Source organism: Hemiscyllium ocellatum, chromosome 7, assembly GCF_020745735.1.
Source record: "Hemiscyllium ocellatum isolate sHemOce1 chromosome 7, sHemOce1.pat.X.cur, whole genome shotgun sequence".
In the NCBI taxonomy this organism is placed as follows: Eukaryota; Metazoa; Chordata; class Chondrichthyes; order Orectolobiformes; family Hemiscylliidae; genus Hemiscyllium; species Hemiscyllium ocellatum.
Genome location: NC_083407.1, coordinates 93,143,108 through 93,166,026, shown reverse-complemented (window position 1 = coordinate 93,166,026; position 22,919 = coordinate 93,143,108). Strand labels below are relative to the sequence as shown.

Sequence of the window (22,919 nt, the reverse complement as noted above, 5' to 3'; positions counted from 1 at the left end):
ACTTTATGCTGTGTATGATTGTGTAGTCTGTGCTGTCCATGTACCACCCTCGGTCCTGGAGGAGCGCTGTCTTGTTTTTACTGTATCTGTTGTATATGGTAGCAATGACAATAAAAAGCTACTCTACTCTCTACTGTATAGTTTAGGAGCAGGAAGGTTATGGTGGGACTGTGTAAAATGTTGGTTAGACTACAGTTTGAGTATTGTGTGCAGCTCTGGAGTCCACGGTGGCTAGCACTGCTGCCTCACAGTGGCAGGGACCCGAGTTCAATTCCCTCTTCGGGCAACTGTCTGTGTGGAGTTTGCACATTCTCCCTGTGTCTGCGTGGGTTTCCTTCGCGTGCTCTGGTTTTCTCCCACAGTCCAAAGATGTGCTGGTCAGGTGAATTAGCCATGTTGAATTGTCCATAGTATTAGGTGGAAGTGAGGACTGCAGATGCTAGAGATCAGAGCTGAAAATGCAGTGCTGGAAAAGCGCAGCAGGTCAGGCAGCATCCAAGGAGCAGGAGAGTCGACGTTTCGGGCATGAGCCCTTCTTCAGGAATCCTCAAGAAGGGCTCATGCCTAAAACGTCGACTCTCCTGCTCCTTGGATGCTGCCTGACCTGCTGCGCTTTTCCAGCAACACATTTTCAGCATAGTATTAGGTGCATTAGTCAGGGGTGAATGTAGGGAATGGGTCTGGGAGGGTTGCTCTTCGGAGGGTTGGTATGGACTTGTTTCTACACGATAGAGAATCTAATAATAAAAAAAACTAATAATATTATTGGAGGGATGTGATTATTTTGCAGAGTGTGCAGAGGAGATTTACAAGGATATTGCTTGGGCTGGAGAGTTTTAGAGATTTGACAGATTGAGGGAGTTTTTCTTGGAGAAAGTGAGGACTGCAGATGCTGGAAAAGCACAGCAGGTCAGGCAGCATCTCTGGAGCTGGAGAATAGACATTTCGGGCAAAAGCCCGCAATGTCGATTCGCTTGTTTTTCTTGGAGCAGATGGGACTTGGAGGGGTGATGGTGGTGAGGATGGTTGTTGTGATTGTGGTGTATAACATTGAGAGGCATCGACAAAATTGAAGGGAGTGATCAATCACCAGAGGACATAGATTTCATGTGAGAGGCAGGAGGTTTAGGTGAGATGTGTGGAATGTTTATCTTCACTGAGGGTGGTGGGAATTGAAACATGCTGCCTTTAAGGATGGTACGATAGAAACCTCATAACATTTAAGAAGTATTCACATGTATACTTGTGATGTCAAGGCATGCAGAGTATGGGCTAAATGCAGAAAAAATGGGATTAGAATAATTAGGTTGTTGTTTTTGTTTGGTGCAGACTTATTGGGCAGAAGGGCCTTTTTCTGTAATGTAAACCGCTATAACTCTGACTCTATATTTGTGACTTAAAACAAATATGAGGAAAAACCTCATAGGAGTGATGACCTCTGTGATGTATCTCATCTATTGTGAGAAAGTTCCATGTCTTGTGAATGTCATGACAATGGTCGTGTCATGAATATTTGTCTATTGTTTTCTGCCTCATTGGCTAAGTGTTGTTGATCTTGTGTTTTCTAATGTACTAACTTATTGTGCACTTGTTACTTCACCTACAATCATTTTACAGGAAGCCTCATTTCCTAAGACAGTTCTCCCAAATCCCATTGTAGCTTATCAAAAGTTTGAAGAAACCAATTAAACGTTTCCCATCTTCCATGTTCATATCATGGAAGCTTCATCTCGTTTTAAACTTTGTTGCCCATATTCTACTTCACACTAAGTCTCCCTAATTACTTTTACCAAAGGAGAAAACCAAGTTTCCTACTTTCCTCTCACTTCACACCTATCTTTTCTGTCCTCATTAATTTATTTCGGACCTTAGTCCATCAATATCTCCACAGTACATTTCTGGTTGTGTTTCTATTCCTTCATGATCTCATTCCCCCTGTTTTTGTGACTTCCTTCACATTTTTGGTCCGTGCACTAACATCTCACCTTTTCATTCTTTATTCCAGTCCTGGAACTGTTTGTTTTCTTAATCTGGCATAAGCATCATGTGCGTGCAAACCATTCTTTCAGTTATTTAGGCCCGAAACGTAGAAATTCTCTTCTTGAAACTTTTCCATCACCTTTCCTTAAAACTATTTCATTAGTGAACATTTGTACATAATTCCTAATAGCCACTTTAGTTCAACATGAATTCCTTGGGACTTTTTCCAAATTAGGGAATCCAGTTTGGAAGGGTGGTGAATAATTTGATTCGGATGATTTCTGAATTGGTTTATTTATCACCCTGGACCATGTTGTGTTACAAAATACACTGTGATGAATACAAAAATTTATTTGAGTACATTAATTCAGATGAATAAACTAAACAAAGTCTTTAAAATTTGTTATCATAAAGCTTACAAGCAAATTACCATATTGAAGAATACTGCTGTGAGGTGCTGCATTTTGGGAAAGTAAACCTTAGCAGGACTTATACACTTAATGGTAAGGTCCTAGGGAGTGTTGCTGAACAAAGAGATCTTGGAGTGCAGGTTCATAGCTCCTCAAAAGTGGAGTCGCAGGTCGATAGGATCGTGAAGAAGGTGTTTGGTATGCTCTCCTTTATTGGTCAGAGTATTGAGTACAGGAGTTGGGAGGTCATATTGCGGCTGTACAGGACATTGGGTAGTGTGGGCATAGGTTTAGTGTGAGAGGGGAAAGATGTAAAAGAGACATAAGGGGCAATTTTTTCATGCTGAGGTTGGTACATTTGTGGAATGGGCTGCCCGAGGAAGTGGTGGAGACTGGTACAATTGCAACATTTAAAAGGCATCTGGATGGGTATATGAAAAGGAAGGGCTTGGAGTGATATGGGCCGGGTGGGACTAGATTGGGTTGGGATATCTGGTTGGCATGAATGAGTTGGACTAAAGGGTCTATTTCCGTGCTGTACATCTCTATGATTCTATGAATGATTAGAGACAAAAAAAAACTGCAGATGCTGGAATCTAGACAAGCAGGAGGCTGGAAGAACACAGCAAGCCAGGCAGCAATGGGATGTGAAGAAGTCAACGTTCTGGGTGTAACCCATCTCCAGGAATAGGGGAGGGTGTGGGTGGGGAGGGGCAGGGTGCTGAGGTAGGGATAAGTGGACAAAAGTGAGGACTGCAGATGCTGGAGATCAGAGTCTAGATTAGAGTGGTGCTGGAAAAGCAACCAGGTCAGGCAGCATCTGAGGAGTGGGAAAATCAACGTTTCCAGCAAAACCCTTCATCAGGAATGAAGACAGGGAGCCTCTGAGGTGGAGAGATTAATTGGATGGGGGTGGGGCTGGGGAGAAGGTAACCACGAGTACAATAGATGGATGGAGGTGGGGATGTAGGTGATAGGTCAGAGAGGATGTGGGAAGGAAGGTTGGCAGGTAGGACATGTCATGAGGATGGTGCTGAACTGGAAAGTAGGAACTGGGGAAATGAGGAAACAGGTGAAGTCCACATTGATACCCTGGGTTGAAGTGTTCCGAAACGAAAGATGAGGCGTTCTTCCGCCAGACATCAGGTAGTGAGGGAATGGCGATGGAGGAGGTCCAGGACCAGCATGTCCTTGGCAGAGTGGGAGGGGGTGTTGACGGTGGGGTTAATTGGTGCATGTGTCCCGGAAATGTTCCCTAAAGGTGGGGATAAGTGAAGAGCGAACAACCTGTTTGGTGGATGGGAGGAGTGAATCCGGTTGGTGGCTGAATGGAAGGATCACTGAGAGGATTGGAAGGGAGGGGGAGAAGTTGGGAAGGGAATCTGGTGATGGGAAGGAAGTTTATTTGAAATTGGAGAACTGTGTTGAGTCCTCCGGGCTTTAGCTGTCCAGATGAAAGACAAGGTATTTTTCTTCCAATTTGCGGTCTGATTCCCTGACCTCAGGTACTTTCCCCTACAACCAGAAAAGATGTAAAAACTGCCAGTACACGCCCCCCCCACCTCCCCTCACCTCCATCCAGGGCCCCAAACAGTCCTTCTAGGTGAGACAGAGGTTCACCTGCCTCTCTTCCAACCTCGTTAACTGCATCAAATGCTCCTGATGTGGTCTTCTCTACGTCGGGGAGACCGACTGTAAACTAAGGGAACGGTTCACCCCGCATCACAGCCGGGCCCGCAAGGGCGACTGGACCTCCCGGGGTCACCGCCCCTCTTAATTCCCCTTCCCATTCCCTTTCCACATGACCATCCTTGGCCTCCTCCATTGCCACAGTGAATTAGACCACAAATTGGAGGAACAACATCTCATCTTCCGCCTGGGCAGCTTACAGCAAAGGGGACGCATCATTGAGTTCTTCAATTTCAAATAACCTCCCTTCCCTCTCATGACTCCCTTCCCAGCCCTTACCCCTCTCTTCCATTCCTCTCATTGACTCTTCTTTCCAGCCACCAACCGGATTCATTCCTCCCATCGACCTCACCCTACACCCCATCCTTTTATCTGCAGCTCCCTTTACACCCACACTCAGTCCTGAAAAAAGATTACACTCGAAATGTTGATTTCTTCATCTCCTGATGTTGCCTGGCTTGCTGTGTTCTTCCAGTTGCCTGCTTGTCTACCTTTAAGGAATGATTGGCAAAAGTTTAAGTGCAGTTAGTACTGAAAAAATCTGAACAAAATCTTAATTTGGCTCTGGCGAGACTGATTGTAGGAATGGCTTGCAAATGTAAGAGTGCATTGTCTATGAAATTAGCAATTCATTTGTTCCAGAACTTAATACATAGGATGCGATGTGGTGGTGTAGTGATTTGGATTATGTCAGCCAGGTGGACTTTATAGAATGGGTTCCCTGATTGAAATGTTAATCTCATTCAGTCAGGGAGCCCTGGCTGATAGATAAAAACAGGAATGTCAGGATTCCTGCTCAGTCTCGGAGCCGGTCTGCTATAGTTTCAGTCAATCTCATGTGCCATGCACATGTAAGTAAAGGGTGACTTGCTGACGGTATACCTGCTTTCATGGAGTTATTTCAGTGATGGGGATGTAGTATGGTTACAATTAGTTGATGTGGTGAGGTACCAAAGATGGTCTGGTGATGTATGAAGTGAAGCTGCAGAGAAGGTCTCCAGGACCATAGTACACAAAATACTTGGAAGCACCATTGTCTGTTGCTGTAAAATTGCTGGCATGTGCATGTTTGGATCAGTTCCCACAAATATTACTTTTTATACCCCTCACCTTGCTTGTAAATGTTAAGGCATGAGCTGATAGAACGTGCCCATGAGTTTGCCATAAAGTATCCCAACAATTAAATTTTAGAATTACTGGTTTGTATGAATGTCATATTATTCTCAAGGCAGAGGAAAACATTAACAGAAAGAGTAAGCAATTCATCACAACAGGAAATCAAATGCAACAGTGAGGATGTTTGTGCATTTTTAATAAGATTCAACAAACAAAGAGAATATGGACGGTTGTTTTTAATTAAAAAAATTGTTGGCCTGACTGCACGTACTGTGTGTATTAGTTGTTTTTTCTGAAATAACTTTACATAAAACAAAGGAGCCGCTGTGCAGACTGTCCACAGATATAGCTGAATGAAGTCAATTTTAATTTAAATTGAATTTATTTTCCCTGAAATAGCATAAAATTAGAAACCAATTTTCTTTATTTTCACAATTACATTTGTATCTTTTGCAGTTCTCTGGTTTTTATTTTTATGATACACACTCGAAGAAATCTTTTTCTCCTGTACCAATATTCTCCATAGATACTTCGACTATTTACTTGTCTAATATTTGTTTAAAAAAGTTGTTTCAGTGCTTTACACTTGAACTAAATTTTCCATTGTTATTGATTGGAAGTGGAAGAAAAGTAAAATCTCCTGTTACAATAATTAACTAAGTTTAGGTAACAAAATTGGAAAATAATGCAAATATAAACTGTGAAATCAAAAGATTAGTTGTATTTTGGTTCTTCTTCAAAATAAAGTGAAACTTTAATGCACTTTTTTTTTCACTAACTGATGCATTGTATCCATTCTCAGATGGGTAAAGCATAACTTCGTTGCAGACAAACCGTATTTGAGATTTTTTTTCATGAAATGTATGTTATGCCTAGCGGAGATCACACACTAGTTACTGGAATTAGATATGTTTTAATAGACTATTTCAGATAGAAACACTTGCAAAGTAGCATTGCTGCAGCAGTAGCTGCTCATTCTTAATGACTGAAGTGGAACCAAACCATAAATAAAAAAGTGAATAATTAATTAGCTGCATAATTTACAGTCTGTTAGTACAGTATGCTATGGGTCCATCTCCCTTTGTTGTGCTGACCATTGTTTGTAAATTAGAGTTTTATGTCATTACTATCCAGTGAATCTTTATGACATATTTTGTATGTGTAAACTATCCAATCCAGAAGTGCCAGCCTTGGATTAATGGGTCGTACTCTTTTCTCTGAGTCAGAATGTTAGTTGTTCATGTGCATTTCCAGGACTTGAACATGCAATTCAGGGTTAGTCCTCCACACAGCACTGTTTGAAATACTGTGTGTTTAGGACTGAAAATTAAACCAGGGCCCAGTCTGCACTTTGGTAACAAAGATCCCATGGTATTGCTTTTGATGAAAAACAGGGATGTTGTGCCCCATGTCCCAATCAAAGTTTATCCATCCATTAACATTGCAGCAATATAACATCTAGTTATTAATGGATCTAGAAACATAGAGGACATTTCGCAGGATATAACCAGCATGTAGATTGCAGTTGTGGGAGAAATTAGGACTGTTCTTCTTGGAACCAGAATGGTTAAGAGGTGGTTACTAAGAAGATAAGAGGTTACAATGGAGTAGGTATGATCAAATTAGGGGGAGATAAAGATGGAATGTTGTCAACTAAAAAGATTTTCAGATTGAAAACAGAAACTCTTCCACTCCTTGGCCTAGCACTTAAGGTCAAATCCAGCATTGCTCAAATGGGAACTAAAGCAACATCCAATGTTTTGAAATGATGAGTCTTTAAAGAAAATGTGATTACACACTTCAGCCGCCTTGGCGATTTCTCACTTAGGCCATCAATTTGGTTTTGAATTATTGTGGTGCTGTCACTTTTGACATTTATGGTCAAGTGCAACTAGAGCTACGCAGCTCTGTTTGTTTGGGATTCTGAAGGTGAAAGGACAATATTTTAGCATTACTACCTGGTTCCTTGTTCCCAACTATAGGAGTGAGTCTTACGGAGATCATAAATTTTCAGGAGACAGCAGCAGAGCTCGAGGCAAGTGGTAATTTATTCATCTCTTCCACTGGTACAGTACAAGGAGAGGCCAAAGACTCCCCTTGAAGCTGACCTTAACGTGAGGGTTCAATTACCCTCTTAATCCGCAGCTCAGATTGGAAGAAAGGTCAATGATGCTCAAATTTCAAATACAGGTGTCTTTTGCACACTTTTCTTGTAACATTAACATGGTGGCGCATACTCCCTTCCAGTGTATAGTATTGGTTAATTAGTGCTGAGTTGTTAAACTATGTTTGGGTTTCCAATGCATCGTTCAATTAGTAGTCTTGTTACTATGATTGAAATGGGCCACGTTTGGTATATAGGGAAGCTGGGTAAAAACAAGGACTGCAGATGCTGGAAACCCAATTCTAGACTAGAGTGGTGCTGGAATAGATGAAGGGCTTTGGCCCGAAACGTGTATTTTTCTGCTCCTCGGATGCTGCCTGAACTGCTGTGTTTTTCCAGCACCACTCTAATCTAGAATATAGGGAAATTGAACTTCCCATAGTTACTTGTGACCTTTTTTCTCAACTGTGACAGTAATGAGATAATGGAGGCCCCTTGTAAATAGTTTTTATACCTTTCTTTCAAATATTTCAATGATTTTATATATAAACACTTAAGAATCTATATCTATGATTATCTTAAAGACTCTTAATTAAAACCTATTTGTAGTAGTATTATAACTGACCGATTAGAAAAATCTTAAATTTCATTGATATGAAATGTTCTTATCTTTAGCGGAGCAAAGAATTTTGCACATCCAGACTACCATTGTCCTCTGTGCTGAGAATGCTTTAAAAGGGTGTTTCTCACACTCTATAATTTCTGTTAAACGTACTGCAAGCTTGTTGGAGCTGTTGTCAGTCATTCTTGCTGTACTATCATAGGATAGCCCCAACACCAACTTCAACACTACACATTTTCCCATAGACAAATGCATGTTGTGTGAAGCATAGATGTTCTAATTATAACCATCTCTCTTTATCCTTAGGTTTGTTTGGAGATCAGAGTAAGCGGAAGGGTGTTGTGGCTGATCGGGTAAAGTATCGCTTATTAATGGGATTTGTCTTCCCTCATTTATCTATTAGAAAGTAACTTGTGTAGTATTGAACAGTTAATTAAATGCCCAGGAACTCAGTTCATCAGAAAATGAGCTGCTTGTCTAAAATGTGCAACTTAAACAACTTAAGACTTTGATCCTCATTCAGTATTGCTCAAGAGGGGAAGAAAGTCTAAAATTGTTGCATTGGATCACTATTAAGCCTCTGTTTATTGAAAGAGAGGGCTAGGAGTGAAGTGGGTGTGATTGCCCTTGACATTAAGGTAGCATTTTATAGAGTTTGCTATCAAGGAGCCGTGGCAAATCTGGAGACAATGGGAATTGGGTGGGTGAACAAAATTTGGTTGGTTGGAGTCATTTCTAGCACAAAGGAAGATGGTTTTGGTTATTGGAGATCAATCATCTCAGCCACGTGTCATCACTGTAGGAGTTCTTCAAGGTGGTGTCCCAGGCCCAACCAGCTTCAGCGTTTCATCAACAATGTCAGAAATGGGGATGTTTGATGATTGCAGCATTCACAGCACCTCAGATACTCAAGTAGCCATATCCATATGCAGTAGCATGTGGACACTATCCAGGCTTGAAGTGATAAGTGGCGAATAACGTTCGAACCATTAGTGCCAGAGTTATGATTACATCTCTAACAGGAGGATTACATTGGTAATTGAGCCTTACTACTCTACAAGCCAATACACGAGTATAAATATTTTATTTGTTTATCAAAGTCATCATTTCTTTTCTCTTTATTACAGTTATCTAGAACGGAAGAGACTTTACCTGATTTTCTCAATAAACTCAAAAATAGGACATTGCAAGCAAAATGCATTTAACAAATGAGTGATCAAACTGGTTGTTAACTGAGCTACTTGAACTACATTACTCTTAATCTGAATGCACAAACATCCATTAAGTAAAACAGGCTGAATTCCAGCTCTCTAAAGGTTTATAGATGGGGGACAAAAGGGGTAAAAAGACAAAACCCTTATGGGTAAAGATTACAAATGAAAAGGATAGAATACGTTGATTTTTCAGAGTTGCTTCAGTTTTCTGTCAATGAGATTGATTTGCTTAGACACAGTGGTGGAAAACATCAATTTGTGTCCTCGGTTAGTTAGGTTCCCTTGTTAGCCTTTCGCAAAGACCATTCCCTCCAAGCTACCATGGCCCAATCCTCCTTTACTCTCAAAGCCTCACGGCACCTTCCCTGCAACTAAAGAAGGCGAGACACCTGTCTGTTTACTTCCTCCCTCCTCCGTATCCAAGAGCACAAATACAACTTCCAAGTGAAGCAGCATTTTACCTGCACTTCACTCAGTCTGGTTCACTGTATTCACTGCTCAGAATGTCATCTCCACTCCATTTGGGAAACAAAGCATAGACTGGGTGTCTGCTTCACAGAACACCTATGTTCTGCCCACAAAAAAGGCTGTGACCTGCCACTTCAATATGCCACCCTGTTCCCTGACCAACATCTCTCTCTCAGGCTTGCTGCATGCTCCAGTGAAGCTCAGCACAAACTGGAAGGACAGCACCATGTTTTCTGCTTGGAAACTTCACAGTCTTCTGGACTCAGTATCGAATTCAACAATTTTAGAGCATGGAGCATCTTTTCCTCTGTCCTCACCCCAACGTCTACACACCGGGTCTTTGTTATCACAGAGTCATATAGCACGGAAACAGACCCTTCGGTATGCTACTTTAATCACTAATAGTCTCCATTAGCAGCCACTCATTCTTCAAGGCTGATCATTATCCACACCTTTGCCTGTCCAAGTGTTCTTCTCTCTCTTTGGGCTCTATCTCCATCTATCGGTTATTCCTCACCCCCTCTGCCACCGCCTGATCTTCTGCATGAAAACCAACTTCTTCCAAGCTGCCATCAGTTCTGAAGAGGGGTCACTGGATCAGAAGTGTTAACTCTGATTTCTCTCCACGAATGCTGCAAGACCCTTGCTGAGATTTTCCAGCAATTTCTGCTTTTGTTTCTGTCATGTAACATGTTTTAAGCAGCATATGGTGACCTACATTCATTTTCAGTATTGTTAAATAAAAGTTTCTACACCAAAACAGACCATTCAGTCTGTTTATTAGTGATTATCTTGTACTTTTGCCTCCTGCATCTAGAATTACTTGGAAGTGGACAGCTTTCTTGGGCTCTTTCTCAATCTAGACAAATTTTGACAAGTCATTGCTTTTCCTTTTTTTTTTTGGCAAGTAGAACAAAGAGAACATAAGAAAGTAAAACAAGAGTAGATGATTTGGCCAATCAAACTGCTCCACCATCCAACTAAATCCACCTTGATGTCCTCAATATCTGTAAATTTATTGACCTGTGTTTTCGACTTACTCAACAACTGAACCTCCATCGCCCTTTGGGGTGGAGAATTTCAGAAATCCACTACCCTGAATTTGAAGAAATTCCCCCTTATCTCTGGCTTGAATGCCTTCTCTTTTTTTCTGTGACTGTGTTCTCTCCAGTTTGTTCACACTTTCCTGATAAATATAGTACTTTTAGTTCTGGTATCAGAAAAATTCTTTTTTGCCATCACCTTCCATACTTTTCTAGCCACTTTGTAGCATGGTGACTCGATATGTGCCCAGTACTCCCCAGACATGTTCTGACCAAGGTTGTTCACATGTTTAACATTGGTTCTTTGATTTCTATAGAGATAAACTGAAAACCAATTTATTTTGTTAGCTTTTTTTTTGTATTAACCTTGTTATCGTGTGTCTGTCCTTTGTGAGTTGTTTGTCTGTGCCACACGTTCCTTGACGTTTTTGCTTCAGTTGGATCCCTTTCTTTTAAGAAATATATGATGTTCTTAACGAATCATCCAAAGTGTAGCTGCTTACAATTATTTATGTTGAAGCTAATTACTATTCTACAGATTTGCTAATGTATTTTTGCCACCTCCATACTCACTGCACCTCCCAATTTGATATCAGTATTTTCTGAAGTTGTACTCTGGAATTCTGAGTCCTAATTGTCTGTGTAAATGATGAACAACAGTGGAATAACATTTCCCAGCTTTTGTCAGCCTGACTAATTTTATCACCTACTTTCAGTTGTGTTTTGTAGCCAGCAAACTATGCATTCAGCTATTTGTTCTTTAAGTGTACACGTTTTGAACAAGACAAAGTTGTCCTATTTTTGCAGAGAGCTAAACTTTCTAGCTTTTACTTGACCAGTCTTTAGCTAAGTACTGTGTTGTGATGAAGCCATAGAACTGCAACAGCGGTCTGTATTTAGATGTTTTGTATTATACTGACTTATTTTAAAAAGTTTCTTTTAGATGGCAGAAATCCTACTTCAGTATGCTGACCGAGCTCTGAAGAGGTGCCCTGAGCAAGGCAAGCTTCAGGTTATGGAGCAACATTTTGAGGCAAGTGCATCTGTCTTATTTAAAAAGAAAGTTTCATGAAATGGTTTTCAATTAAAGTACATGGAAAAGTCATGAGTTAAAGCATATTGTTAGTTTACGTTTGTTTATATTTATTTTCATGGAGAGGGTTACGTTGGACGCAATAATTCTGTGGCTTGTATCCGTGTTAGAACAGTTAATGTGGTCTGGCTAAGCTCATTGTGTTGATGGTGTTTGCCTCCTATAGCACATCAGTATATAGCTAGTGTATTTCCTTTATCTGTAGTAATAATCAATACAGGGAGAAAGTGAGAACTGCAGACGCTGGAGATCAGAGTTGAGTGTGTGTTGCTGGAAAGCACAGCAGGTCAGCCAGTATCTGAGGAGCAGGAGAATCAGCATTCCCTTCATCGGGAATTGGCTTATTCCTGAAACGTCAATTCTCCCGCTCCTTGGATGCTGTCTGACTGACTGTGCTTTCCCAGCAACACACTTTCAACTAAAATCAACACACATCTGCACATTTCATGATACCTACCCATGAGTTTTCTGTTTAACTTTATTGCAAACTTTCTTTTTCATGATGTCTTTGTTGTCTTGACTGTCAGCACTGTGGATTCTTGCCCTAGAAGGGCGATGAAGGAACTTAAGCTGGAACTAGGTATATGAACTTGATCAACTAATGTGAGAAAATAGTTGTCTGCAGTTAGAAATCTTGATTTCTACAGCTCACTGTTTGTATTCTTAGGGCCAATATATAATCCAGCCATACCAGTCAGACTTCCAAGGCCTGTGTTCATTTATTTGATCATAGCTGGCATTAAAAGGATTATAATTAGTTTAAGAAAGAGATGGCAAAATTAGCTTCATCCACCAGTACTGACCTCTATCCATTCACCTCACTTTGAAAGTGTACGCTTGAGTAATGTGTGTGGCAGCAGCCTCCGGATTGGCTGAATTGCCCTTTGTGAACTGACTAGTCTGCAAATATTTACTCCTTGATTCTTAATGTAGGCTAGCTACTTGGGCAAGGTACTGGAGACTACCTAGTAGACTGTGAGCCATAACCCTGTGCTCCAAGGAATGAATAGAAACAGAGGATGAGGCAATGACTGGGAACTCTGTTTAGCTTTCTGAAATATGACTTTTGACTTATTTTTTGATTGCAGATGGGATATTTTATTGAACATCGTAATGGAATATTAAGCATATGATTTGTGGTGCAAGTGTGAATTGTGGATGCTCGAGCTTTAGAAACCTTAACTCTCTATGACGGTTCCGATGACCTGATTTTTAATATTGATATTTATGTAGTAATGATCAGCCTGTGGAAAGAATATTGGATGTAACAAAGGTATTCAAAGGTGTTAGAAGGAAGATGCATTTAATCGTGGTCATGTGTTTCAGTTTGCTACAAGCTCAAGAACTGGATGTGCAAACTCAAATTTAAGGGAGAGATAGTGTACAGATTGATCAGGCTTGACAACCTTATGCAGAGAGAATTTGAGAAATGACCTGCCCAAGGCTGCAGTGGTGGTAGACTTGAAGGGAAATTGGATAACTCGAATAACTTTACTGGTCTCCCACATACCTTTGGGGATGGATGCTTGAGGGCAAGGGCTACCCATTTAAAAGAAAAAGTCACTCGCGCCTGTGAGTTATTCTGCAAAATGATTTCTTCCATAATGGGGAAGCCAAACATATATTAGGTAACTGCTTTGAGAATTCCAGTAGCTGTAAATTGTGAATTCTCTTAATCATGTATTTGCTATGTCAGCAGTAGGCTTTTCTCATTATCCTACCCAGGGAAATATATGTAATTAAACAGGCTGAATTTGGGTAATTGAAACTCTAAGTGCAGAAAATATTTGAAGCTGGAGTGTGTGACATTGAGGGATTAAGGTGATCTCTAGTCCTCCAATGTAAACACCAAGCTTGACTGAAGCTTGAATATTGTAAATAGTTAAGAGTTTAACAGTGTCGATAATTGTTCAAAAAGTGAAAGAAACCAATTTTGCTAACTGTGTCCTCACATGTAGTCTTGAAGGTCTCCAGTTGTTTCAGGCACCTGTCATTCAGAATATAAGGGGTAGAAGGAGTTTGCATGATGGGCTGCTTCAGGGAATAAACTCTGTGATCCTTTTACTTGCAGTATCAATAGTGCAGCTGAATAGTTGAAGGATGGGAAGTACTGACAGCTGCTGCTACCTATGTTTGCTCGTCCACTGATGGGTCATGAGCAAAGTTACATATTTTGTAAGCTGTGAGAATGCAAAGTTCAGAACAACTCAGACAGTTGCTGCCACTCAATGTCCATTTCCAGTCAGTTTGAGTTACCAAAGGTTTGATTAATTGCGACCCCTTCAGCTTGTGTGATTGATATGTTCATAGGGGCACTTGCAATCTTGACAGATGAGTGTATGTGTTGTGTCCAAAGACTGCAATCTTCAACAGTTTGCCTGCTTTGATTTTCCCTAAACTAGCTAGGATTGCCTGATTATAGAGTAATGCTTAGAATGTCGTGTTTTCCAATAGCACGGCGTATCTGTCCACATTTTGAAAAGTGAATGGCAGATTTTTGATAAAAATATCACCATGAGGACTTAACATGTTACTGCTCACACAAATTATGTGAAATCTGTAAACTAACTTGGATTGCTGTAGAATAGAGACCAACAGCAGAATGTTCTCATAATTTGGCTGAGTGTTAATTTGGGGAAATTTTCGTGAAGGGTTTCGCTGTGCGGGTATGGTGACTTTTGTCTACCAGTCTTCTCTTGCTCACCTCATCATTTATGCGTCCTGTTTCTGTGGTGCTGTTTGCATTAAAGTGTGTGCTCGGATAGAAGTGCTCACTGCTATCAGATGTCCCAAGCATTGAAGCCATGGGCACCATATCAAAACCATAGCTTAATCCACTTCAAAAGCTGTAAGCCAAGGATTACTATTCAATGTGTATTGTTGGACTGCATTTGAAAAGAGGTGGCTATTAGGCACTACCTCCTATTTTCTAGCAAAACCTCTGCCATTGTACACACCTCTCACCAAGAGTAATTGTCTATTACTCTCACTCTTGCACACAGTGTGTTCCCTCAATGACTATCACTCACCCAAACCTCCTAAAGTGCTCTGTAATCTTCTGCGCAGGCTATATTCTACCCCACTCATCTTTCTTGCCATCACTACCAGTTCTTCCAGCTAATTTCATCTTCCTCAGTCTCTCCATTGTCTCATTAAAGGAGAAAATGTCTTATAGTAGATTCGCAAATCCGTTCATTTTCCACTGACATTTTAGCTGTAGGATCAGTTTAATTGATGACCATGGCAAAGGTAAGGAGCCTCTTCATGCATCTGTGCAATCTCTCAGTCCTCACATCACAAATGTATCAAGGATACTGTTAATTAAGTTTGGACCAGTACAAACAAATCATCTCTGTGCATGACTTTAGCAGACCTCATCATGGGACAATGGGAGTTTCCAATGTTGTTGGGTTCCCCATGTGTAGGGTGCTATAGACTGGATACACACCACATTAAGAGTGCCATATTATATTGCATCTGACTTCATTAACAGTAAAGAATTCCACTTAAACAATGCCCAAATCATGATCTGTGAGGTTTGCACCAAGTATCCATGCTGCTGCCATCATGCCTGTCTTCCTGATAATTCTGAAATTTCTGTCTCATTCCAAGAGCTGACTCCCACAATGATGGATGACAAGAGCTACTCTCTTCAACTGTTCTCAGTCTGCACCTTCAATGTGCTTTTGTCATGTAGAGAAAAAGACAATGGTATCAGTACTCTCTGAGCTTCGAAAAGCTCCTCTGCATCCTAGGGTGAACTACTGTAATTTCTCCATGTAGAGGCTGTATGGCAGCTGCTGGATTTCACTGTTAATCCTGGCCTGCTGGTGTAGTTGAATCTCCTCAATTTGTCTGCGCTGTCTTTGTATGATGGTCACACTGATGAAAGCACCTGTTGCATCCATTTCGGAAGGGTGCAATTAATCTATGTGGAAACTTTCAAAATGTAACACCTTATGAGTGGTGTTGTTCCTGAGCAGTGTAACAAATGCAAATGAGACTTTAGCAAAGCACACTATATTTGAAAGGCCAGATAGAATATGGAGGTCTCCCAAAGGATGGCCCTGATATGCCTCCATGTGGACTTCTGAGATAGGCATATAAAGCTTCATCATGAAACACGTACCACAAATCTATTAGTATGTAACCATGATAGGAATACTAATCTTTGATACCCCTGATGCCAGCTCACACATTGCTCACAAAATGTGACATTGACTGTAAAGCCTCATGTTCTTGCATACTTACAGTTAGCTGAGAGAGGAAAGCACCGCCCTGGACTCGAAGAATATGGACCCTTCGAACCTGATTGCACCAAGTGTCTGACTGACCGCGGCCAACCCTGAGATTGGACAATGCCGTTGATTGTCCATAATCCCCTTTCATTCAACTTGGCAATGTTCCCCTTAGGCTATCAGACACAGCTGTCAGGTTGATGCCATATAGTGTGATTATTGCAGAGCTGCTGGCACATGCTGTGGCTATGGCTGTGACTTTGACGGAGCACAATGTTGTATGTCAACATGGTCATTCCCTCATTGTCTAAATTAGAGTGGTGCTGGAAAAGCACAGGAAGTCAGGCAGCATCTGAGGAGCAGGAAAATTGATGTTTCGGGGTTTGCCCGAATCATCGATTTTCCTGCTCCTCGAATGCTGCCTGACCTGTTGTGCTTTTCCAGCACCACTCTAATCTAAACTCTGATTTCCAGCATCTGCAGTCCTCACTTTTGCCTAGTTGATTCATTCCCTCATTGTACCCTGCCAGCAACTATGACAAGCTGTCTGGCTTTCTATCAGACCTAAGATGTAAGGCAAGGCGGTGATGATGTGATCCTGTAACTTCTGCATGAAGTAGCAGTGTACTAAAAGGGAAAGGAAGGCAGACATACTATGAGTGTCCAAGCAGGGGAACCTCCATTATCGGAACAAGATGGGCGGGCACTATTTCGTTCAGATAACCAATTTTTCGGTTAATCGATTAAATACCTTTCCTCTGGGACTTGGAGTTTTAAAGTCTACTCCCTGTTTAGGAGACTGCAGCAGCACGCATTGTGTGATACCTAACCCCCCCCCCCCCACCCCACCACCACCATCCAGCACCACCCCCACCCCCCAAACTAATCTAACAGTCACCCTGCCCCCAGCACAAAGCATGCAAGCCCCCGCCCCGTGCCTGTCCCCAGAACCCTGACCAACCCCGCCTCCCCCCACCACTCCCCCACCCCCACTCCCCAATCAGGTCCAATCCCATTGCCTGATCCCCAACCCCGTATAACACCGTCCCTGCCCCCAACCCTGTCTGACTCCGCTCCCCACCATCCAATCCCGCCCCTCCCCCCGAAACTGTCGCCCCCCCCAACCCCGTCCAACCCCGCACCTCCCCACCCTCGTCTACCCCTACCCTCTCTCCCGGGCAGCAGGACTGTACACCAACACCAAGGCCACTGCTGCTGCTGCAGCTGTCTTTATGGGATAAGTCTCCAAATAGCATACAGACACATACACAGCCACAGCCACACACACAACTTTTAACTGCAGCTTTTTGACAGGTTCCACGTTTGCCCTGCACAGGACAATGTTGGAGAGATTATTCCTGAGAAGCAGGGGTGGGGGGGGGTTGTGGTTTAGGGTACACCCCTTTGTGAAACTCAAGGGAAAGTGTGGGAAGAGAGAGAGGGCGGGAGGTCAATCATTTAGAGACAGTGCCTGTTTAATCACTGTAAACAAAAGACGCAATCACTGTTGAAAACTCGTCTTTGAAGTAATGTTTCTATTGGGACCTCGAGATCTTTGGATAATCCAATTTTCAGATAATTGGTATTCGAATAATCGACGTTCCTCTATAAATGTAAAATGATTCAATGTGAAGAAAACAAATTAAAAGCCTTGAGATGGAACCTGTGTAAATGCATGAGATAGGTTTGTGCACTGAACGCAGACAGACCTGGCATCATGATCGCATGTAAGGTGCCATTTGTCCCAGAGTTCAGTGGTGAAGAGCTGAAGTGTCTTCTGCAGTACTCTGAGATTGGCTGTGATGATTTGCTGAGCAGTTGATGTTTTGCTGATGCTGACTTCTGTGGATGTAGAGCGGAGGGGGCCACTGTCCCTGGAGCTTGGCCTGAGATTTTGGTGAATGCTGATCAGTGTGATGGCCTAGTTAAAATGTTGGTATGCTGTGCTGAGACTTTAAGTCCGGAATTGGTGAAGTCTAGTTTCTCATCGGTACTTGGGCCTTCTGAATTATTCATTCGTGAGATGTGGGTGTCACTGGCTGGGCCAGCATTTACTGCCTGTCCTTAGTTGCCCTTGAGTTACTTTCTTGAATTGCTACAGTCAACATGCTGTCAATATAATGTCATTTAATTTGCTGGCATGCAGGGCCTAACCTTTGAAATGCACGTTGTCTAGTTGTAGTGTTTTGGTTGGAGCACATTCCTAATTATAGTGGTATGTGAATTGATCTCCTGACTTCACAGCTGAATATTCACATGTCTAAGTGAAAAGCAGATTTCTTTGTTTCACATCCAAGATGCCAAAACCAGACAGATGTTATTATTGGCTGTGAAACAGAAAACCTCAGACCACAGGAGGTGAAACATGGAAAACTCACCTCAAGCTTTTTTGAATATTAGCTATTTATATCCACGTGATGTTCTTAAGTGCAACATTTCATCCCTCAGCTGTGTTAACACCATCAACAGAGAGAACAATTCCACTCAATGTTCAGTATTTTGAAAGGATCCAAACTGTGTTAATTGGTTCAAACCAGAGACAGTTTGTTTTTGTGTGATAATAGGGTATGCTGAGAACAACTAGGAGTGGTTTCACCAGCTAATTGCTTGACTATGCAGCAGAATCATTTTCTCTCATTGTTATTCCTAGGGCTGAACAGGAACTAGAATTTACCCCCACTCCATTCATTGGTAGTTCCTCCCAGTGCTAATCTTATTTGAGCCTCCTATATATTCCCTTCACATTCGGGGAGCAGGAGTGAGTGTAGAAGAGAGAGGGGAGCAGCAAACAGGGAGCATACTGCAAGTGAATATATTGAGAGCAGCATTGTGTTATTTTCTGTCTTGATGCAGACAGATGCCTGTAATGTCTCTGAGAGTGCTTTAGGACATTCTGTAGTTGCGATAGGCGATAAAAATGAAAGCCTGTATTTATAATGGAAGAGGCTGCGTTTCCCAGTAGGCTGCTAAATTGTATTTCACATCTTAGATCAGACCTTGGGAAAGATTTCACTCTATTTAACTATAGGTTTGGATTATCTCAAACCTGACTTCTAATGTGAACTGCTAGTCTATCCTCAAATGCAATTGCAAAAGACTGTTTATCATGAAATTGCAACAGGGATATTAGTGAACAAATTGTTATGCTTCTGTGAAGTACCTTGCTTTCGGCACAACTGCTAGGCCATTTTTAAATCAAACAGATTAAGCTTCACATCAAATTTCAGTGACAGACATATTAAGTGTTCATAGTATGATTTCACAGTTTATAAGATTTAATATCCATCAGCTCAGTTTGTATATTTTAAGAAGTTTGATTTGAACTGATCTTTTGGGAAATTTGCTGAAATTTGTTTCTTCCAAATATTAATGTACAAATTGAACATAAGATGGCACTGAAAATCCTTCCATATGCCTAATGTTGCCCAGCTTGGTGTTCAGTCCTTTTAAATATTTCAATAAGACTCCACCACACCCCCCCGCCCCCACCACCTTATTTAGAATAACGTTTGCAAAAGTCTCAGAATGAAATGAGATGCAGATGATACACTCAACTGCAACGAGAGTGTCATTGAAAACATATGGGTGGCACTGTGGCTCAGTGTTTAGCACTGCTGCCTCACAGCACCCGTGTCTGTGTGGGTTTCCTCCACTTTCCTCCCACAGTCCAAAGATGTGCAGGTCAGATGAATTGGCCATGCTAAATTGCCCATAGTGTTAGGTGCATTAGTCAGAGGGAATTGGGTTTGGGCGGGTTACTCTGCGGAGGGTCTGTGTGGACGGGTTGGGCCGAAGGGCCTGTTTTCACCCTGTAGGGAATCTAATCTAATCGAATATAATTCTACAAGATCAATTGATGGTACAGACGTATGATGATTTGGGTCAGCTGACAATGCATGTGAAGCCGTTTGTTAATGAAACAGTAATGTTTGATTTTAAAAAAGTGAAAAAATGCTGAATACAAAAATAATGACAGGTACATTATAGATCCATCATAAACAAGCTGCAAAGAGACAGATTATATTTTGGGCATTTGCACAAAGAATTGAACTTGACAAATGTCACTGTTTAAATAGTAAAATGCTAAAGTTTTAATACAAGTTTTGATGCCCTCAATGGTGGAGCACTTCATCAGCTTGTTCTATGTAAATGAGGTTAGATTGGTTAATGATGAGATGCAACTGTATGAAAATAGAGTCCTTGCCACTTGTTTTCAGAGTTCTCTTTTAGCCTTTGAAAACTTAAGGGGAAGTTTGGACTTTTTTGACTTTAAGAAACTCATTCTTCTATTCTCGCTATGTAATCGTTTTTGTCCATGTTGCTTAGACTAGAAAAATTCTGTTGCAACAAACCAAATAGAGATCAACAAACCAATGGAACCAAATTTAGTGAATGATCTCAAAGAGAATCCAATGGGCAAGGTTCACTTTTTGCACCTTTGACTTTAATGATCATATTTAAACTGAATGGCACAATTTTCAAATGGGGATTAGCAAGAGAAAGAAAAGACCTATGCTGTTTTGCACAAATCTTTTTAAGTGACAGGCAAGGCAACTAAAGCATGAGAAATCCTGGTCTGTGGAAAAAATTGCATAGTGTACAAAAGGTAAGAGATCATTTTAAATCGATATAAAATATGAATTTGACCTTAGCTAAGTATTATGTCCAATTCTGGCAACGCACTGTAGGAAAATTGAGACTTCAGATTTTGGGTACAGAAGGGATTACTGGGAGGTCAGAGGTTGTGGTATTGCAAATACATAAGAGGCCTGGTTTGTTTTCCTTGGAGCAAAGAGAATGAAGCGGATATTTGATTAATGCTGTTTAAAATAAAGTATTTGATTGATTAAATTAGGAAAAACAGTTTTCAATGGCTGATAACCAGAGCACTCAGGCTTTACAAAAGTGGTGAAAGAACTTGAGTTGACATTGTATGCTCAGCTTTACCAAACAGTGTAAATCCAGGTACTGTTGTTGCCTTCAGGGGAGAATGGAGAAATAGATGAAGCAGAAACTATGGTAGGAATGTGATGGATGAGTATGGTGGTTTGAAACTAAGCAGTTTGTTCTTTGAAAGATCAGGCACAGCATGATAGAGTAAATGGCATCCTTCTAAGTTGTTCCATCCTGTGATGCCATGATTTTGATATGAAATCAACTAATTGGTACATGGGACTCTTGTGTGATATTTAATGCACAGATATTATATGTTTGACATGCAACTGCACGACAGATGAAAGTCTTTTAACCAGAAATTAGACCCAGATATAAAATTTGTGTGTCACGAAATAAAGTACTTTTGAAGTGCATTATTTGAATAGTTTCCCCATATAACTGCAATCAGTACTGGCAGATTTTCACAAAGCGCAGCAGGTCAGGCAGCATCCAAGGAGCAGGAGAATTGACGTTTCGGGCATAAGCCCTTCTTCAGGAATGAGGAAGGTGTGCCAAGCAGGTTAAGATAAAAGGTAGGGAGGAGGAACTTGGGGGAGGGGCGTTGGGAATGCGATAGGTGGAAGGAGGTTAAGGTGAGGGTGATAGGCCGGAGAGGGTGTGGGGCGGAGAGATCGGGAAGAAGATTGCAGGTCAAGAAGGCGGTGCTGAGTCCAAGGGTTGGGACTGAGATAAGGTGGGGGGAGAGGAAATGAGGAAGCTGGAGAAATCTGCATTCATCCCTTGTGGTTGGAGGGTTCCTAGGCTGAAGATGAGGCGCTCTTCTTCCAGGCATTGTGTTGCCATGGTCTGGCGATGGAGGAGGTCAAGGACCTGCATGTCCTTGGTGGAGTGGGAGGGGGAGTTAGTGTTCAGCCACAGGGCGGTTGGGTTGGTTGGTGCGGGTGTCCCAGAGGTGTTCCGTAAGTAGGCAGCCTGTCTCCCCAATGTAGAGGAGGCCACATCGGGTGCAGCGGATGCAGTGAATGATGTGTGTGGAGGTGCAGGTGAACTTGTGACAGATATGGAAGGATCCCTTGGGGCCTTGGAGGAAAGTGAGGGGGGAGGTGTGGACGCAAATTTTGCATTTCTTGCAGTTGCGGGGAAGATGCCGGGAGTGGAGGTTGGGTTGGTGGGGGGTGTGGACCTGACAAGGGAGTCATGGAGGGAGTGGTCTTTCTGGAACGCTGATAGGGGAGAGGAGGGAAATATATCCTTGGTGGTGGGGTCTGTTTGGAGGTGGCGGAAATGACGAAGGATGATACGATGTATCTGGAGGTTGGTGGGGTGGTAGGTGAGGACTGGTGGCGATTGGAGGGGCGGGGTTCAAGGGCAGAGGAGCGGGAAGTGGAGGAGATGGGTGGAGAGCATCGTCAAACACATCTGAGGGGAAATTGCGGTCTTTGAAGAAGGAGGCCATCTGGGTTGTTCAGTATTGGAATTGGTCCTCCTGGGATCAGATATGGCGGAGGCGAAGGAATTGGGAATATGGGATGGCGTTTTTACAGGAGGCAGGGTGGGAGGAGGTGTAATCTAGGGAGCTGTGGGAGTCGGTCGGTTTATAGTAAATGTCCGTGTTGAGTCGGTCGCCCGAGATAGAAATGGAGAGGTTTAGGAAGGGGAGGGAGGAGTCTGAGATGAACCAGGTAAATTTGAGGTCAGGGTGGAAGGTGTTCGTAAAGTGGATGAACTGTTCAACCTCCTCGTGGGAGCACGAGGTAGCGCCGATACAGTCATCGATGTAGTGGAGGAAAAGGTGGGGAGTGATGCCAGTGTAGTTGCGGAAGATGGACTGTTCCACATATCCGACAAAGAGGCAGGCATAGCTGGGGTCCATGCGGGTCCCCATGGCTACTCTTTTGGTTTGGAGGAAGTGGGAGGATTGGAAAGAGAAGTTGTTCAGAGTGAGGACAAGCTCAGTCAGTCGAAGGAGGGTATCAGTGGAAGGGTACTGGTTGGTTCAGCGGGAAAGAAAGAAGTGGAGGGCTTTGAGGCCTTCGTGATGGGGAT

The 22,919-nt window shown here is 42.1% G+C and overlaps 1 protein-coding gene across 2 annotated transcripts in view; it reads left to right on the top strand.

Annotated features, from left to right (window-relative positions):
- vps8 (VPS8 subunit of CORVET complex) overlaps window positions 1-22,919 on the top strand; it is a 543,230-nt gene that overhangs the window by 94,313 nt on the left and 425,998 nt on the right. For both annotated transcript variants that reach the window (XM_060827508.1, XM_060827507.1), the window contains 2 exons: window positions 8,228-8,274; window positions 11,590-11,679. In XM_060827508.1, the coding sequence (XP_060683491.1) occupies window positions 8,228-8,274; window positions 11,590-11,679 (137 nt within the window). The remainder of the gene's footprint in view (window positions 1-8,227; window positions 8,275-11,589; window positions 11,680-22,919) is intronic.